The sequence below is a fragment of the Micropterus salmoides genome, unplaced genomic scaffold, assembly GCF_014851395.1.
Source record: "Micropterus salmoides isolate LMB-PRFRI ecotype aquatic unplaced genomic scaffold, ASM1485139v1 Ms_hic_scaffold_7, whole genome shotgun sequence".
Lineage (NCBI taxonomy): Eukaryota > Metazoa > Chordata > Actinopteri > Centrarchiformes > Centrarchidae > Micropterus > Micropterus salmoides.
Window position 1 is genome coordinate 2208121 of NW_024044459.1, and position 18570 is coordinate 2226690.

At 41.5% G+C, this 18570-nt stretch overlaps 2 protein-coding genes across 4 annotated transcripts in view; one reads left to right on the forward strand and one right to left on the reverse strand.

Annotated features, from left to right (window-relative positions):
• npr3 (natriuretic peptide receptor 3) overlaps positions 1 to 18570 on the forward strand; it is a 229411-nt gene that overhangs the window by 71996 nt on the left and 138845 nt on the right. The window lies entirely within an intron of this gene.
• The window catches only part of LOC119891301 (PDZ domain-containing protein 2-like), a 28787-nt gene continuing 26524 nt past the window's right edge, over positions 16308 to 18570 (reverse strand). The window contains exon 6 of the mRNA XM_038702806.1: positions 16308 to 16704. Within this exon, the coding sequence (XP_038558734.1) occupies positions 16544 to 16704 (161 nt within the window). The 3' untranslated portion in view covers positions 16308 to 16543. The remainder of the gene's footprint in view (positions 16705 to 18570) is intronic.

Consider the following 18570-nt stretch of genomic DNA (forward strand, 5'->3'; position numbering starts at 1 on the left):
AAATATTGATAATAAAAAACATGGGTTGTTTTTTTAAAAATCTTTAAAATAAATCATCATCAAAATCATGTTTTCATAAAGCTGCAAGCAGCGTGGGCGGGCCCTCGCACTTGTAGCGCGGTCCGCGTGTGAGCTGGCCGAGTTGCATATTCTGGAGCTCGCCGTGCGGCTGTGAATTTCCTACGCGGTTCCGACGCCGCATGAAGGTGCTATATGCACTTCCTGGTCCCTATGTGGAGCTACATAGCACTTGCGCTATGAATATAAATCGGTATTGGTGTGTAGATGTCTGCGGGGTGGGAGAGTTATCAAGCACGTAAAGTTGTTTCAGATGTGAGCATGTACACTGAACAATAATGTACCCAAACAATAAAATAAATTCTTTTATATTTCCTGCCTTGTTGTTATGTGACATACAGAGGAAGAATGTGAGAACAGCACACATTTCATCGTTACTGTGTTTCTGCTCCAGCCTGCCTAAAAGAAAAGCGTTTTTGGGATTAAAGGACTTTATTAGCTGCGCAGTGCAGGATGAATCAGAACAGACCCATTTTACCTTATTATTCTAAACCATGCAACGAAGAAGAAGAAATGCATAATAAATCCTGGGACAAAATCTGTCCACAAATACTGTACAGCATGTAGTTAATGAACAAGACTTGTGTTATAGCTGACTTGGGCAGTGAAATGTTTAATTTTTTTAATTCATGTGGTCATAGTGTCCACAACTCAAATCAGAATATAAGAAGAAATGTTTTATACCACCTCAAGAAGGCTTCCTATCAGAAAGGTAGGAAGGTATTTCAAATGTACACTGCGGTCCTGAAATCTAAGTAAAGTAATTTCCCTGACATTTTTGTGTTACTTTACATTAATAGACACATGTAACAGGTGAGTAATCCACAACTAGGCTATGGCTCCAAGAGACTTTTTGTGCGTCTGGACAAGATAAAGTACCACAGAAAATTCGTGCACGTAGGTGAAACGTGCGGCGGGGGCTGCTTCGTTAAAGTCACTTCTGTTGCCAGCAGGTGGCGCTATGACTGTGGGTGAATGTCAGCATGTACATGTGTTCAGGGCGGGACTCTCATCCTACATGTACAGTTTGGTCCAGATGTGAGCATGTACACTGAAGTACGACAACTTCCGTGTCATGGCGAAGAGTTGATCTTTGACGCCACGCCACGGACACCCATTGACGAAAACTTGCAAATAGCACAACTTTTCATCTTCAATGCCTTTAGAAGGCACAGCACAAATTTGAGGTCGGTCGGACTAAATCCCTAGGAGGAGTTCGTTAAAGTACGAAGTGTGTAAATCATCCAAAATTTGACGTAAAATTCAAAATGGCCGACTTCCTGTTGGTTTAGGCTATGGCTCCAAGAGACTTTTTTGTGCGTCTGGACAAGATACACGTACCACAGAAAATTCGTGCACGTAGGTGAAACGTGCGGCGGGGCTGCTTCGTTAAAGGTCACTTTTGTTGCCAGCAGGTGGCGCTATGACTGTGGGTGAATGTCGGCATGTACATGTGTTCAGGGCGGGACTCTCATCCTAGATGTACAGTTTGGTCCAGATGTGAGCATGTACACTGAAGTTACAACAACTTCCTGTTTCATGCGAATCATCGACGCCACGGACACCCATTGACGAAAACTCGCAAATAGCACAACTTTTCATCGTCAATGCCTTTAGAAGGCACAGCAGAAATTGACGTCGATCCGACTAAATCCCTAGGAGGAGTTCGTTAAAGTACGAAGTGTGTAAATCATCCAAAAATGGCCATAAAATTCAAAATGGCCGACTTCCTGTTGACTTTAGGCTATGGGTTCTTGAGGCTTTTTTGTGCGTCTTGATACGATACATGTCCCCAGAAAATTTCGTACATGTAGGTTGAACGTGAACGAGGGGCTAATTTTTCCAATTTTCTAGGTGGCGCTAGCGAGTCATTTTGCCACGCCCATGTGCGAAACTTGTAGAATACGAAATTTTTCACCGGTTCTGACATGTTTGCAAATTTTGGTGAGTTTTCGAGTATGTTTAGGCCATGTCATTTGGGCCTACTTTGCAGAAAAAAAAAAATAAAATTAAAGCTGCAAGCAGCGTTGGGCGGGCCCTCGCACTTGTAGCGCTCCGCGCGTGAGCCGGCCGAGTTGCATTCTGGAGCTCTGCCGGTGCGGCTGTGAATTTCCTACGCGGTTTCCGACGCCGCATGAAGGTGCTATATGTCACTTCCTGTGTCCCCTATGTGGAGCTACATAGCACTTGCCGCTATGAATATAAATCGGTATTGACGTGTAGATGTCTGCGGGGTGGGAGAGTTATCAAGCACGTAAAGTTTGTTTCAGATGTGAGCATGTACACTGAACAATAATGTACCCAAACAATAAAATAAATTCCTTTTATATTTCCCTGCCTTGTTGTTTATGTGTACATACAGAGGAAGAATGTGAGAACAGCATCGTTACTGTGTGTTAGAGCATGGGAGAACAGTGGATACTTTTAATACAGCCCACACCCCTAATACTGTGTAACTATAACAAGTAGAGAACAGAAGAAAAAGATGTTCTTTCTTTACAACTGTCTGCATAGCTTATTCATATTGTGTAATGAATGAAAATAAATAGGCCTACTAGGCTCCTCTCTACTTTGACATTTAAGATTAGCTTGTTTGATCCACCTTCATACACATGTGACATTACTGTACAACTTGAGAAAGGTGAGTTGTTTCTGCTCCAGCCTGCCTAAAAGAAAAGCGTTTTTGGGATTAAATGGACTTTATTAGCTGCTGCAGTGCAGGATGAACTCAGAATAGACCCATTTCTCACCTTATTATTCTAAATCATGCAACGAAGAAGAAGAAATGCATAATAAATCCTGGGACAAAATCTGTCCAAATACTGTACAGCATGTAGTCTGATGAACAAGACTTGTGTTATAGCTGACTTGGGCAGTGAAATGTTTTTTTAATTCATGTGGTCATAGTTGTCCACAACTCAAATCAGAATATAAGAAGAAATGTTTTATACCACCTCAAGAAGGCTTCCTATCAGAAAGGTAGGAAGGTATTTCAAATGTACAACTGCAGTACTTAAATCTAAGTAAAGTAATTTCCCTGACTTACTGTGTTACGCATGTAAGAGGTTTTATACTTCCTGTGAGTATAATCCAATCAATCTTATTTTCATACTGTATATCCGTTGTGTAATTTGATAAATTGTGTTGTATGTGGTGCTCGCATCGATCAGCCTCTTCAGAGAAGACTCTGACTGCAACATGCGTCTTTGTAAAGAGAGAAACGGACAGAAAAAGTCTCTAACTCTGCCTGTCAGCTCGCTCTGCTCCGTTAAAACTGAATTTACCATACAGAATTGAATACGAGTGCACTCCAGATTTAGCTGCAGCCAGCTGACCGTGTGCTTCTCCCTATACCGCAGTTCTGTGTCCATGCATGCAGCAAACTGAAAGCACTGTCTGTCGGAGTCTACGTGAAAAGAGAAGGAAGACATTGCTGGTAGTATTGTCTTCAGAGTTGTTAAACACCTCAGCGCACTGAAGGAAGCCATCTGACTGTGTGAGGGGCAAGATCGTTGATGTCTGCAGGCAGAGTAGGAGCTCCTGTCTGACTGGTCCACCAATAGCAGAGAAGATGACCCCTTGAGACACAGCCCCTCCTCATTTGCATAATGAGGCAGAAATGCATACAAAAATTTAAAAAAGACAGGCAGAAATAAATACCGGTAAATAAATACAAAGGAAGAATAAAACAGACAAAAATATTAAAACACACACATAAATAAATACATTAAAAAAATTAGTAATAAATAAAGTTGAATAAACAAATAAGGTAATTATAACAAAGGTGAATAAGTAAAGGCACTAATTAAAATATAACATTTATGTCTCCTTGTATAATTTAATTACTACCTACATTTATTTATTTACTTTATTTTTTGTGTATTTAATTGGATGCTTATTTATTTATTGAGCATTTATTTATTTCTGTATTTATTTCTGACTGTGTCAGGATCGGTCCTCCATACGGGGTGGGAGAGTTATCAAGCACGTAAAGTTTGGTTCAGATGTGAGCATGTACACTGAAGTTACAACAACTTCCTGTGTCATGGCGAAGACTTGATCTCTGACGCCACGCCACGGACACACCCATTGACGAAAACTCGCAAATAGCACAACTTTTCATCTTCAATGCCTTTAGAAGGCACAGCACAAATTTGAAGTCGGTCGGACTAAATCCCTAGGAGGAGTTCGTTAAAGTACGAAGTGTGTAAATCATCCAAAATTTGACGTAAAATTCAAAATGGCCGACTTCCTGTTGATTTTAGGGCATCGCTCCAAGAGGCTTTTTTGTGCGTCTGGACAAGATACACGTACCACAGAAAATTCGTGCACGTAGGTAAAACGTGCGGCGGGGGCTGCTTCGTTAAAAGTCACTTCCTGTTGCCAGCAGGTGGCGCTATGACTGTCTGTGAATGTCAGCATGTACATGTGTTCAGGGCGGGACTCTCATCCTACATGTACAGTTTGGTCCAGATGTGAGCATGTACACTGAAGTTACGACAACTTCCGTGTCATGGCGAAGAGTTGATCTTTGACGCCACGCCACGGACACGCCCATTGACGAAAACTTGCAAATAGCACAACTTTTCATCTTCAATGCCTTTAGAAGGCACAGCACAAATTTGAGGTCGGTCGGACTAAATCCCTAGGAGGAGTTCGTTAAAGTACGAAGTGTGTAAATCATCCAAAATTTGACGTAAAATTCAAAATGGCCGACTTCCTGTTGATTTTAGGCATCGCTCCAAGAGGCTTTTTTGTGCGTCTGGACAAGATACACGTACCACAGAAAATTCGTGCACGTAGGTAAAACGTGCGGCGGGGGCTGCTTCGTTAAAAGTCACTTCCTGTTGCCAGCAGGTGGCGCTATGACTGTCTGTGATGTCAGCATGTACATGTGTTCAGGGCGGGACTCTCATCCTACATGTACAGTTTGGTCCAGATGTGAGCATGTACACTGAAGTTACGACAACTTCCGTGTCATGGCGAAGAGTTGATCTTTGACGCCACGCCACGGACACGCCCATTGACGAAAACTTGCAAATAGCACAACTTTTCATCTTCAATGCCTTTAGAAGGCACAGCACAAATTTGAGGTCGGTCGGACTAAATCCCTAGGAGGAGTTCGTTAAAGTACGAAGTGTGTAAATCATCCAAAATTTGACGTAAAATTCAAAATGGCCGACTTCCTGTTGATTTTAGGGCATCGCTCCAAGAGGCTTTTTTGTGTGTCTGGACAAGATACACGTACCACAGAAAATTCGTGCACGTAGGTAAAACGTGCGGCGGGGGCTGCTTCGTTAAAAGTCACTTCCTGTTGCCAGCAGGTGGCGCTATGACTGTGGGTGAATATCAGCATGTACATGTGTTCAGGGTGGGACTCTCATCCTACATGTACAGTTTGGTCCAGATGTGAGCATGTACACTGAAGCTACGACAACTTCCGTGTCATGGCGAAGAGTTGATCTTTGACGCACGCCACGGACACGCCCATTGACGAAAACTTGCAAATAGCACAACTTTCATCTTCAATGCCTTTAGAAGGCACAGCACAAATTTGAGGTCGGTCGGACTAAATCCCTAGGAGGAGTTCGTTAAAGTACGAAGTGTGTAAATCATCCAAAATTTGACGTAAAATTCAAAATGGCCGACTTCGTGTTGGTTTAGGCTATGGCTCCAAGAGACTTTTTGTGCGTCTGGACAAGATACACGTACCACAGAAAATTCGTGCACGTAGGTGAAACGTGCGGCGGGGGCTGCTTCGTTAAAGGTCACTTTCTATTGCCAGCAGGTGGCGCTATGACTGTGGGTGAATGTCGGCATGTACATGTGTTCAGGGCGGGACTCTCATCCTACATGTACAGTTTGGTCCAGATGTGAGCATGTACACTGAAGTTACAACAACTTCCTGTTTCATAGCGATCATCGACGCCACGGACACGCCCATTGACGAAAACTCGCAAATAGCACAACTTTTCATCGTCAATGCCTTTAGAAGGCACAGCAGAAATTTGACGTCGATCCGACTAAATCCCTAGGAGGAGTTCGTTAAAGTACGAAGTGTGTAAATCATCCAAAATGGCCATAAAATTCAAAATGGCCGACTTCCTGTTGACTTTAGGCTATGGGTTCTTGAGGCTTTTTGTGCGTCTTGACATGATACATGTCCCCAGAAAATTTCGTAGATGTAGGTTGAACGTGAACGAGGGGCTAATTTTTTCCAATTTTCTAGGTGGCGCTAGTGAGTCATTTTGCAACGCCCATGTGCGAAACTTGTAGAATACGAAATTTTTCACCGGTTCTGACATGTTTGCAAATTTTGGTGAGTTTTCGAGTATGTTTAGGCCATGTCATTTGGGCCTACTTTGCAGAAAAAAAAAAAAAAAAAAAAAAAAAAAAAATAATAATAATAATCCGAGCAAATTCAATAGGGACCTCGCACGGTCGTGCTCGGGCCCTAATTAAAGCTGCAAGCAGCGTTGGGCGGGCCCTCGCACTAGTAGCGCGTCCGCGCGTGAGCCGCCGAGTTGCACATTCTGGAGCTCTGCCGGTGCGGCTGTGAATTTCCTACGCGGTTCCGACGCCGCATGAAGGTGCTATATGTCACTTCCTGTGTCCCCTATGTGGAGCTACATAGCACTTGCCGCTATGAATATAAATCGGTGTTGGCGTGTAGATGTCTGCGGGGTGGGAGAGTTATCAAGCACGTAAAGTTTGTTTCAAATGTGAGCATGTACACTGAACAATAATGTACCCAAACAATAAAATAAATTCCTTTTATATTTCCCTGCCTTGTTGTTTATGTGTACATACAGAGGAAGAATGTGAGAACAGCACACATTTCATCGTTACTGTGTGCTGTACCGCAGTTCTGTGTCCATGCATGCAGCAAACTGAAAGCACTGTCTGTCAGAGCGTCTACGTGAAAAGAGAAGGAAGACATTGCTGGTAGTATTGTCTTCAGAGTTGTTAAACACCTCAGCGCACTGAAGGAAGCCATCTGACTGTGTGAGGGGCAAGATCGTTGATGTCTGCAGGCAGAGTAGGAGCTCTCCTGTCTGACTGGTCCACCAATAGCAGAGAAGATGACCCCTTGAGACACAGCCCCTCCTCATTTGCATAATGAGGCAGAAATGCATACAAAAATTTAAAAAAGACAGGCAGAAATAAATACCATGGGTGAAAATAAATAAGGTAAATAAATACAAAGGAAGAATAAAACAGACAAAAATATTAAAACACACACATAAATAAATACATTAAAAAAATTAGTAATAAATAAAGTTGAATAAACAAATAAGGTAATTATAACAAAGGTGAATAAGTAAAGGCACTAATTAAAATATAAACATTTATGTCTCCTTGTATAATTTAATTACTACCTACATTTATTTATTTACTTTATTTTTTTGTGTATTTAATTGGATGCTTATTTATTTATTGAGCATTTATTTATTTCTGTATTTATTTCTGGCTGTGTCAGGATCGGTCCTCCATAACGGGGTGGGAGAGTTATCAAGCACGTAAAGTTTGGTTAAGATGTGAGCATGTACACTGAAGTTACAACAACTTCCTGTGTCATGGCGAAGACTTGATCTCTGACGCCACGCCACGGACACACCCATTGACGAAAACTCGCAAATAGCACAACTTTTCATCTTCAATGCCTTTAGAAGGCACAGCAGAAATTTGAAGTCGGTCGGACTAAATCCCTAGGAGGAGTTCGTTAAAGTACGAAGTGTGTAAATCATCCAAAATTTGACGTAAAATTCAAAATGGCCGACTTCCTGTTGATTTTAGGGCATCGCTCCAAGAGGCTTTTTTGTGCGTCTGGACAAGATACACGTATCACAGAAAATTCGTGCACGTAGGTGAAACGTGCGGCGGGGGCTGCTTCGTTAAAAGTCACTTCCTGTTGCCAGCAGGTGGCGCTATGACTGTCTGTGAATGTCAGCATGTACATGTGTTCAGGGCGGGACTCTCATCCTACATGTACAGTTTGGTGAAGATGTGAGCATGTACACTGAAGTTACGACAACTTCCGTGTCATGGCGAAGAGCTGATCTTTGACGCCACGCCACGGACACGCCCATTGACGAAAACTTGCAAATAGCACAACTTTTCATCTTCAATGCCTTTAGAAGGCACAGCAAAAATTTGAGGTCGGTCGGACTAAATCCCTAGGAGGAGTTCGTTAAAGTACGAAGTGTGTAAATCATCCAAAATTTGACGTAAAATTCAAAATGGCCGACTTCCTGTTGATTTTAGGGCATCGCTCCAAGAGGCTGTTTTGTGCGTCTGGACAAGATACACGTACCACAGAAAATTCGTGCATGTAGGTGAAACGTGCGGCAGGGGCTGCTTCGTTAAAAGTCACTTCCTGTTGCCAGCAGGTGGCGCTATGACTGTGGGTGAATGTCGGCATGTACATGTGTTCAGGGCGGGACTCTCATCCTACATGTACACTTTGGTCCAGATGTGAGCATGTACACTGAAGTTACGACAACTTCCTGTGTCATGGCGAAGAGTTGATCTTTGACGCCACGCCACGGACACGCCCATTGACGAAAACTCGCAAATAGCACAACTTTTCATCTTCAATGCCTTTAGAAGGCACAGCAGAAATGTGAAGTCGGTCGGACTAAATCCCTAGGAGGAGTTCGTTAAAGTACGAAGTGTGTAAATCATCCAAAATTTGACGTAAAATTCAAAATGGCCGACTTCCTGTTGATTTTAGGGCATCACTCCAAGAGGCTTTTTTGTGCGTCTGGACAAGATACACGTACCACAGAAAATTCGTCAGACCAGTCAGACAGGAGAGCTCCTACTCTGCCTGCAGACATCAACGATCTTGCCCCTCACACAGTCAGATGGCTTCCTTCAGTGCGCTGAGGTGTTTAACAACTCTGAAGACACTACCAGCCATGTCTTCCTTCTCTTTTCACGTAGACGCTCCGACAGACAGTGCTTTCAGTTTGCTGCATGCATGGACACAGAACTGCGGTATAGGGAGAAGCACACGGTCAGCTGGCTGCAGCTAAATCTGGAGTGCACTCGTATTCAATTCTGTATGGTAAATTCAGTTTTAACGGAGCAGAGCGAGCTGACAGGCAGAGTTAGAGACTTTTTCTGTCCGTTTCTCTATTTACAAAGACGCATGTTGCAGTCAGAGTCTTCTCTGAGATGCGAGCACGACATACAACACAATTTATCAAATTACACATCGGATATACAGTATGAAAATAAGATTGATTGGATTATACTCACGGGAAGTATAAAACCTCTTACATGGGTCTATTAAAAGTAAAGTAACACAAAAATGTCAGGGAAATTACTTTACTTAGATTTCAGGACTGCAGTTGTACATTTGAAATACCTTCCTACCTTTCTGATAGGAAGCCTTCTTGAGGTGGTATAAAACATTTCTTCTTATATTCTGATTTGAGTTGTGGACAACTATGACCACATGAATTTAAAAAATTAAACATTTCACTGCCCAAGTCAGCTATAACACAAGTCTTGTTCATTAGACTACATGCTGTACAGTATTTGTGGACAGATTTTGTCCCAGGATTTATTATGCATTTCTTCTTCTTCGTTGCATGGTTTAGAATAATAAGGTGAGAAATGGGTCTGTTCTGAGTTCATCCTGCACTGCAGCAGCTAATAAAGTCCATTTAATCCCAAAAACGCTTTTCTTTTAGGCAGGCTGGAGCAGAAAACAACTCACCTTTCTCAAGTTATATAGTAATGTCACATGTGTATGAAGGTGGATCAAACAAGCTAATGTTAAATGTCAAAGTAGAGAGGACCCTAGTAGGCCTATTTATTTTCATTCATTACACATTATGAATAAGCTATGCAGACAGTTGTAGAGAAAGAACATCTTTTTCTTCTGTTCTCTACTTGTTATAGTTACACAGTATTAGGGGTGTGGGCTGTATTAAAAGTATCCACTGTTCTCCCATGCTCTAACACACAGTAACGATGAAATGTGTGCTGTTCTCACATTCTTCCTCTGTATGTACACATAAACAACAAGGCAGGGAAATATAAAAGGAATTTATTTTATTGTTTGGGTACATTATTGTTCAGTGTACATGCTCACATCTGAAACAAACTTTACATGCTTGATAATTCTCCCACCCCGCAGACATCTACACACCAATACCGATTTATATTCATAGTGGCAAGTGCTATGTAGCTCCACATAGGGGACACAGGAAGTGACATATAGCACCTTCATGCGGCGTCGGAACCGCGTAGCAAATTCACAGCCGCACCGGCAGAGCTCCAGAATGTGCAACTCGGCCAGCTCACACCCGGACGCACTACAAGTGCGAGGGCCCGCCCAACGCTGCTTGCAATTTTTTTATTTCTTTTTTCTGCAAAGTAAACTCAATTTTGGGGGCCTAAACATACTCGAAAACTCACCAAACTTTGCACACATGTAAGAACTGGTGAAAATTTGTATTTTATGGGTTTCACGCATGGGCGTGGCAAAATGACTCGCTAGCGCCACCTAGAAAATTGGAAAGAATTAGCCCCTCGTTCACGTTCAATCTACATGCACGTAATTTTCTGGGGACATGTATCATATCAAGACGCACAAAAAAGCCTCAAGAACCTATACCCTAAACTCAACAAGTCGGCCATTTTGAATTTTACGGCCATTTTTGGATGATTTACACACTCCGTACTTTAACTCCTCCTCCTAGGCAGTTAGTCGGACCGACTTCAGATTTGTACAATATACAAGTACTATGTAGCGCCACAAAGGGGACACAGGAAGTGACGTATAACACCTTCGTGCAGCGACCGAAGCGTGTAGCAAGTTCACAGCCGCACCGGCAGAGCTCATGAATATGCAACGCGGCCGCCTCACACCTCGAGCTTAATTAAACCAGGTTCTGGTAGCTTTGGCACTATGTGCAGGTGCCAAGTCCTGTTGGAAAATGAAATCTGCATCTCCATAAAGTTGGTCAGCAGCAGGAAGCATGAAGTTCTCTAAAACTTCCTGGTAGACTTTGGACCTCAGAAAATACAGTGGACCAACACCAGCAGATGACATGGCATCCCAAACCATCACTGACTGTGGAAACTTTACACTGGACTTCAAACAATGTGGATTCTGTGCCTCTCCTCTCTTCCTCCAGACTCTGGGACCTTGATTTCCAAAGGAAATGCAAAATTTACTTTCATCAGAGAACATAACTCTGGACCACCAGTCCTTTTTGTCTTTAGCCCAGGCGAGACACTTCTGAAGCTGTGTCTTGTTCAAGAGTGGCTTGACACAAGGAATGCAACAACTGAAACCCATGTCTTGCATACCTCTGTGCGTGGTGGTTCTTGAAGCACTGACTCCAGCTGCAGTCTACTCTTTGTGAATCTCCCCCACATTTTTGAATGGGTTTTGTTTCACAATCCTCTCCAGGGTGCGGTTATCCCTATTGCTTGTACACATCTTCTCCTTCCCTTCGCCTCTCTATTAATGTGCTTGGACACAGAGCTCTGTGAACAGCCAGCCTCTTTAGCAATGACCTTTTGTGTTTTGGCCTCCTTGTGCAATGTGTCAATGGTCATCTTTTGGACAGCTGTCAAGTCAGCAGTCTTCCCCATGATTGTGTAGCCTACAGAACTAGACTGAGAGACCATTTAAAGGCCTTTGCAGGTGTTTTGAGTTAATTAGTTATTAGAGTGTGTCACCAGGTGTCTTCAATATTGAACCTTTTTACAATATTCTAATTTTCTGAGATACTGATTTTGGGGTTTTCATTAGTTATCAGTTATTATCATCAAAATTAAAAGGAATGAACACAGTCTGTGTGGAATGAATGTATACATGTTTCACTTTTTGAATGGAATTACTGAAATAAATCAACTTTTTGATGATATTCTAATTATATGACAAGCACCTGTACATGTCAGAGGTCACACGCAATTATGGGTTAAGTGTCTTGCTCAGGGACACAATGGTGGATGGGTCACAGTGGGGAATTGAACCCGGGTCTCTCATACCAAAGGCATGTGTCTTATCCAGTGCACGATCACAAGTAACATTACTGTTTAATAATGATATACTATTTTTTGTGAGGTTCATCAGTGGGGATAATTGATTTAAAGCACATTTTTAAGAATGTTTAGAGTAATCAATAATTTATTAAATCCTTCAGATTTTGTGAAGAATCTGTGGTGATAACTGTGTTTGATCAGTGTTCACTGCATCTACACAGTGTACACAAGCGTCTGGAAAGGACCTTAAGAGGTGGATGCATTATTCGGCAGAACGGATGTTGTAGGCTACCTACAGAGATTTACATTCACCTTTTTTGTCAGCATATGAGTTTCTCCGGCAAGGTGCATGCAGTGCACAACACCTGTGGTGAAGACAGGGAGCTGGGTGTTAATTACGGCAATGTACCTTAATTGGGTAAAGTTATATTAGGTGTGTGACAGCTGCTTCTTTGTCATTTGGGGGATTAGAATTCGCCCAAAAAATCAATTATTACTATTTAATATCCGCTGTCAAATGTCCAGTAGCCAAGACTATTAACGTTACTTACAGTTTAAGCTGTGTGTAGCAGACGTGGAGGCGTCACGACCTCAACAGGAACTGATCGCTGAAAGAAATATACTGAAAAACATCTTGTGACAAATATAAAAAGTACTTTTCTCTCTTAAGTGTCCTATTCCAGACAATAATTTTGCACATCACTGCCAACAGCAGCAACATTTCTCACAATAGGTGTGGGAAATAACTATTGTGATTTATTAATACTTTAACTGAAGCGGCAACATTTCACAAGTTAAATAACTTAGCCTCCAGTCATGAATCTACCGCTTGCTTATTATGTTTATGACAAATAACATAAATCAAGTGACAACCAAATAAACGACTCGTAACTAATGTTATGTAAAAGGGTTAATTGATTTGCTAGTATATAAAGTAGATTCATGTAGTGGGACCAACGGTGTGGATTTGTGCATTTTATATTAAATACTTGGGAGACTCAATTCCTCTTCTCTTCCTGAGAGAGAGAAGCAGGGAGGTGGAGATCAACTTTCAACAGACGGCTGAAGAGACCCCAACAGAATGGGGGTGGAAAGGTCGCTTTCTCTAAGTGCTATTCCTGAGCAGCCTGATCGTAAAACTGGCACCTTTGATTCCGAAGCCTGCTCTGTGTTTCATTACCTCATCAAAGGGATACTCCGTCACGCCTAGATGTGACAAAATCTAGAACACCACGGACAGCCCTGAAATTTGTGTAAACAAAGACTGCAGTCTCCAAAGACTCAAAGCATTAACTGTTTAATTAAATAATCTTTTAGTTACCTGATTACATTTGCCTTTAGTTGAGTAGTTATGTTACCATGTTGTTCCTATCTGTTGTTGATATTATTGCTGAAAAGAATCTAAATAAGTTACTTTTGCAGTGTTTTTATTTTCAGCAAGATTAAGGACACTCCTTCATCTTATGTGTAACCAATGCTTGTTCACAATACTTTCTCACACAATTCCTTTAGAAATGATGATAAAGAAATGTCATACTATACTCTATTAATTGCCGGCTTGAATTTAAGGCTAAATAACTAAATTTCCCAGTTCTTAAGGAAAGATTGTTTTGGATTAATCTAAGCTTTCCTCATGTTACCTGAGCTCCCCCAAGTGGAAGAAATAAGTATTACATACCATCGTCGGAAATGCCATTAATGTATAAATGTCACTCATTTATCATGACCAATAATTTGACAATTGTTTTCCTGTTACCAAATGCTTAACTTAGAACGGTACAACAACAAACCAGTGAGGTTTGATTGTGGAAAATATTTGATTATAATATGAGCAAATAGATTTTCTTTTCTTTTATAGACATTAAAAGTTTAGAAGGACTGCACCCTGGGGGAACCACACCCCAGACCACAAAAGAGCGACACACGACGTCTCTCGCTCTCTTCTCTTCCGCTCTGCTCTGTGGTCGCTTCGGCATGTGTCCGGCGTGACTCTCCCGGTAACGCCATAAGAATTTGACCAGCGCAACGCAGTCTTTCTTTCGCTTGAAGCTACACACGCGAAGTGTCACGACATCGATTTGTCCCTCAGTTCCAGCAACTGTACTGTTTTTATTTCCTTTCTTTTCGTTTGTTAAAAGTTATCAGTCCGTTAAGTTACACTAGTTAATTCAAGAATGACCCGTTTCTTTTAGGCTTTTTCGTCGAGTCAACTTCACCGAGGTCAGACCAAGCCACGTGGTCTCGCCAGCGGCAACGAAGGAAACCTGAATACAGCCGAATTGCCAGACTGAGGACGGCCAACCCTTGAGGTTTTTCTTCAGACACAGAGAACCCTGGAGAATCCCTAGCAAAAGCCAGGATTGGGCAGCTAGCGTGGGACCCATGCAACAGGCCAAAGCAGGCCGCCGACAAGCAGTAAGACCCAACAAAACATTCTGTGGTCAGGGAGGTCCCATAGTGTTAATATTGTCTTTTTAGCTCCTAAACTCATAGCTTACTTTCATTAGTTCTCCTCTGCCGTATGAGTCAAATGCTTCCCACAATCAAACCTCCATTCTCATTGTTTAGCCATTACTTATTTCCCTGATGTATTTAACCACCTTTTTATATCACCTTAGTTAGTTAATAAATTCACTGTAACCAAGGAATTGTGTGTGTTACCTATTTCTACGTCCCTGCCAAGAGAATTGACCCTTTAGATATGAGACTGACTGATTGATTTAAGATAATTGAGCGATTATTAACTAACTGATCACTGGTGAATAAATGTATAATTATTAAAAGCTACCTAGAGGTCCGCAGACTCTAGGTTAATAACAACTCCGGTGGTGCCCCTTCTTTTTCGAAACAAGAGCTTTTTAAGGATTAATATATTTTTGAATATTAAAATTCATAATTGGGTATTCATTCTCATAAATTTATTAAAATTCATAGCTAGTTTAGACATGCTACATTCATAGTAACTGTTGACTGTCTGACATTAGTCTCAATAAAATCTAGTGTTGCTAATTACCACTTTACCAATTTACATATTAAAAATCATTTTAGCATTTTAAACCTTGTGTAGTATAATGTCAATAACAGATAAATAGTTATTTTAAGTGTTGTTGTATAGTTCAGGTAACTTACCTCAAGTGTAAGCTGGTAAATGGCCCAATTTGGGCTTCAAAACTGCTCTTCAGAAACCAACGGGTGACATCACGGACACTACTTCCATTTTTATATACAGTCTATAAAAATGATCCACTTGCTGTTTTTTTTGTTACCTCTATAACTGCATGCACAGTCTCAGCCTGTACTGTACACACAGCAACAACACAGCAGCTAATGAGATGGAATCCACTAAAACCAAAAAAGCGGGCGGCTGGCCTCGCGAGACTCTCCCACGGGTTGCCGCAGGCTTCCCCGCTGCCACTTGCAGAGCTCCTCAACTCCGAAAACTTTCAAGCACATTTTTGTTCCGCCATCACTTTGCAATGATGACGCAGTGAATAGTGATGATTCTCTCTGAGCAATCAGTAGTCTGCCATGTTTTCACGTCACATTTTGGTATCACCTCAGTTCGCTTGGAACCTCGACGGAGGTACAAAAAAATGTATATAGAAGCAGGTACATGTACAACTTTTCTACAATGGAAAACCAAACAAAAGTGAGTCAAGTCGAGCCGAGTCAAGCTGGTACCGTGCAGTGGAAAAGGGGCTTTAGATGCAAAAAACATTGAAAAATAGGGTCCATGTTGAAAAATACAGAAGTTAGCCTTAACTACCTCTATTTTTCACTGGGGGCATTTCTGTGTTGACTGGGAGTTAGGCTCAGAATTGTATTTTCTTTTGGGGCAGTTTATGGTTTAATTTTTACGTAGAGCCAGTTTGTTTGTTATTTTGCCCAGGGATTTCCCTGATGTTTTCTTCAAGCTTCCATTTTTGGCAACAACAACAACAAAAAATTAACTGCAGACCAACTTGAATCCTCATATTCCTCATATAGTTTTATGCCCCCCCATGTTGGTCAGTTATCTACTGACCAACATGGGGGGGGGGGGGGGGGGGGGCATAAAACATGGGGTCAGTAGATAACTCAATTTTGAAAAAAATCACAATAGATAAATAGATAATAGACATAAAATGTTTGAAATGTTAGTGAGAACTTGGGATTAGTTTGTAGGACAGTAACATTTCCTTCCAATTTGTGGTTATTTCACAGGTTAGCATGACCAGCCATAGATCTTGACATTACTTTATTTAAAAAAAGAAAGAACTGACAACAATATTGTTTTCTTTTGTATTCCATAGTAAATCTATTGTAAACAAACTGCAATTTCTATCAGAAAAAAATCACAATTAGCACTGTACACCGCAATAGTTAGCAGTCCATCCAATCTGACCTGCCCATACCCTGTTTTGGGGCGGCGTTTAACATTGGTCCTTCTCAGGAGGTTTATATTTTCTCTCTACAGTCATATTTTGGGCTTGCGGATGAGGAGGTGGTTGAGTCCTTCGTTAGTGGCTCTGATGATTTTCCAGGCATCATGGTGCATGAGGCCCTCCAGAGAACAGCCATTGATTGACAGGACCTCATCGCCAACTTCAATGAGCCCGGACAGCTCTGCAGCGCCTCCTGTTATAGAGAAGTACAGCAATTCAGCCTTACTTAAAGATACACTCTTGTTTTCCCAAAGTTTCCAGAAAACCACACACTACTTTGAGGGTAAGGTGCAGAAGACTTCAAGGCTGAAAGTGCATTCGAATTAAACATGAAGAGAATCTCATTTTTGTGGTATCATTCCATTGTATAAAAGCTCATATTATTAATTATGTACATTGCAGCCCAGTTCTCAGCCAGAGCAAAGAAACCTAAGAATATTTACAAAAAGAGGTCAACGACAAAATTTCAGCAGTCATTTCAGTCATTTACAATGGACTATTGTCATGGTCACAAGTTAACATTTGCTTTTTTATTGGTTGTCAATCTCAAGATGGTGGGTCTTAGCTAGTATGAGCCTGCTAGAGGGCACACACCACCAGTGCTTGAAGTGGGCCGGAACGCACCGGTACACATTTTCTTGCTACCGGGACTTCTCTCATGCTGCTGGTACTCTCCTCTGCCCTCTCCATATCAGGTTCTCTGGGCGCTACGTGACACTCCCCTGTTCCCGTTCTCACCTGCCTGCTAATCTCTGTCGGCGGAGAGAATTGAGGGAGAAGAGAAGCTCGGGTGCCTTTCAAGCAGCCGTGTGCTGAATGTAGCTCGTTAGTGTCACTGTAGTGTCATGAAACAAGCCAGGATGGGGCGGGACATTTAAAAATATTGACAGATAGGTGTCATTTACACTTGGGAAGCTGGGGACATGTCAGAATCAGAACGTCTCCATCACTTTTTTAAAGCTTTTGTTAAAAACAGCTTGCAACAAGAAATGTTGAATAACAAATTAAACAATACACAATAGGAAAACATGCAATGCAACTGAAACACAGAAGAAACAAAAGTTATTTATTGTCCAAAAGCTGATTACTGCACTATATTCCATTATATTTTTCTATTTTGAATTGTCACCTGCCACCTTAATTTTGTTTTCTTTATGTAAATAATGGCATCTCCTCCATAAATTGGTGCAGAAAATGTGTTCAAAATGCAGGAAATTAAGTGGTTCTTGTGCAAAATTGTATAATATTTACTAGTTTCATCTTGTGGTTGAGGATAGTGCGATGGGGGAGTACTGGCACCTATTTTTTTCCACTTCAAGCACTGGAAACCACAGTAGGTAGAATAGAGGAAGAAAGAGGAGAGTGGCTTGCTGAGGAGAATGCAACTCTTTTTCGAGATTGTGACAGGTAATGAATGATTACCTTCATCCCTGAAGTATCTTGTTTTAAGTATCTGTCTGCATCTGTTAACCTAAATTAATTACCTAATTAATTACTCTTTATAATTATATATATTGTATAAATCTTTCCTGACCTCTGGGTCATTAACAGGACCTGCCAGGACTCAATGATGACATTAATATAAAGTTAAAGAGAACTGACCAATTTACGACGGGTGGCATGGCATCGACCTAGCATTACCCAAATTTGTCATTATCCCAGGCTCAGGATGTTCCTGGACTGAAAATCTAATGTACAGAGGAGACACTCTTGTAGTGACCTGCAGCAGGTGTGTCCGTGTAAACAGTCATTATGGAGATAATTTATGTGGTTGTCCTATGGATTATTATATGGATCTATGGCGTTTAACCTCAATTACAACGCCCAGCAAGACAATACTCTCTGGAGTACTTAATGCAATGGGACGCACCGAATCGTGTGGACATGCAGATCATCTCTTCATTCAGGATTTAAAAACAGAGATCTCCAGGCACAACACTCACAAACGGGACAGTACTTACTCTGCTAAGGTGAGGAGACAAGGGAAAGGAGGAGATATTAGACAAAGATTAAAACGTTACAAACTGCAACGCATTCCACTTCCCTCTATAATCCTTAC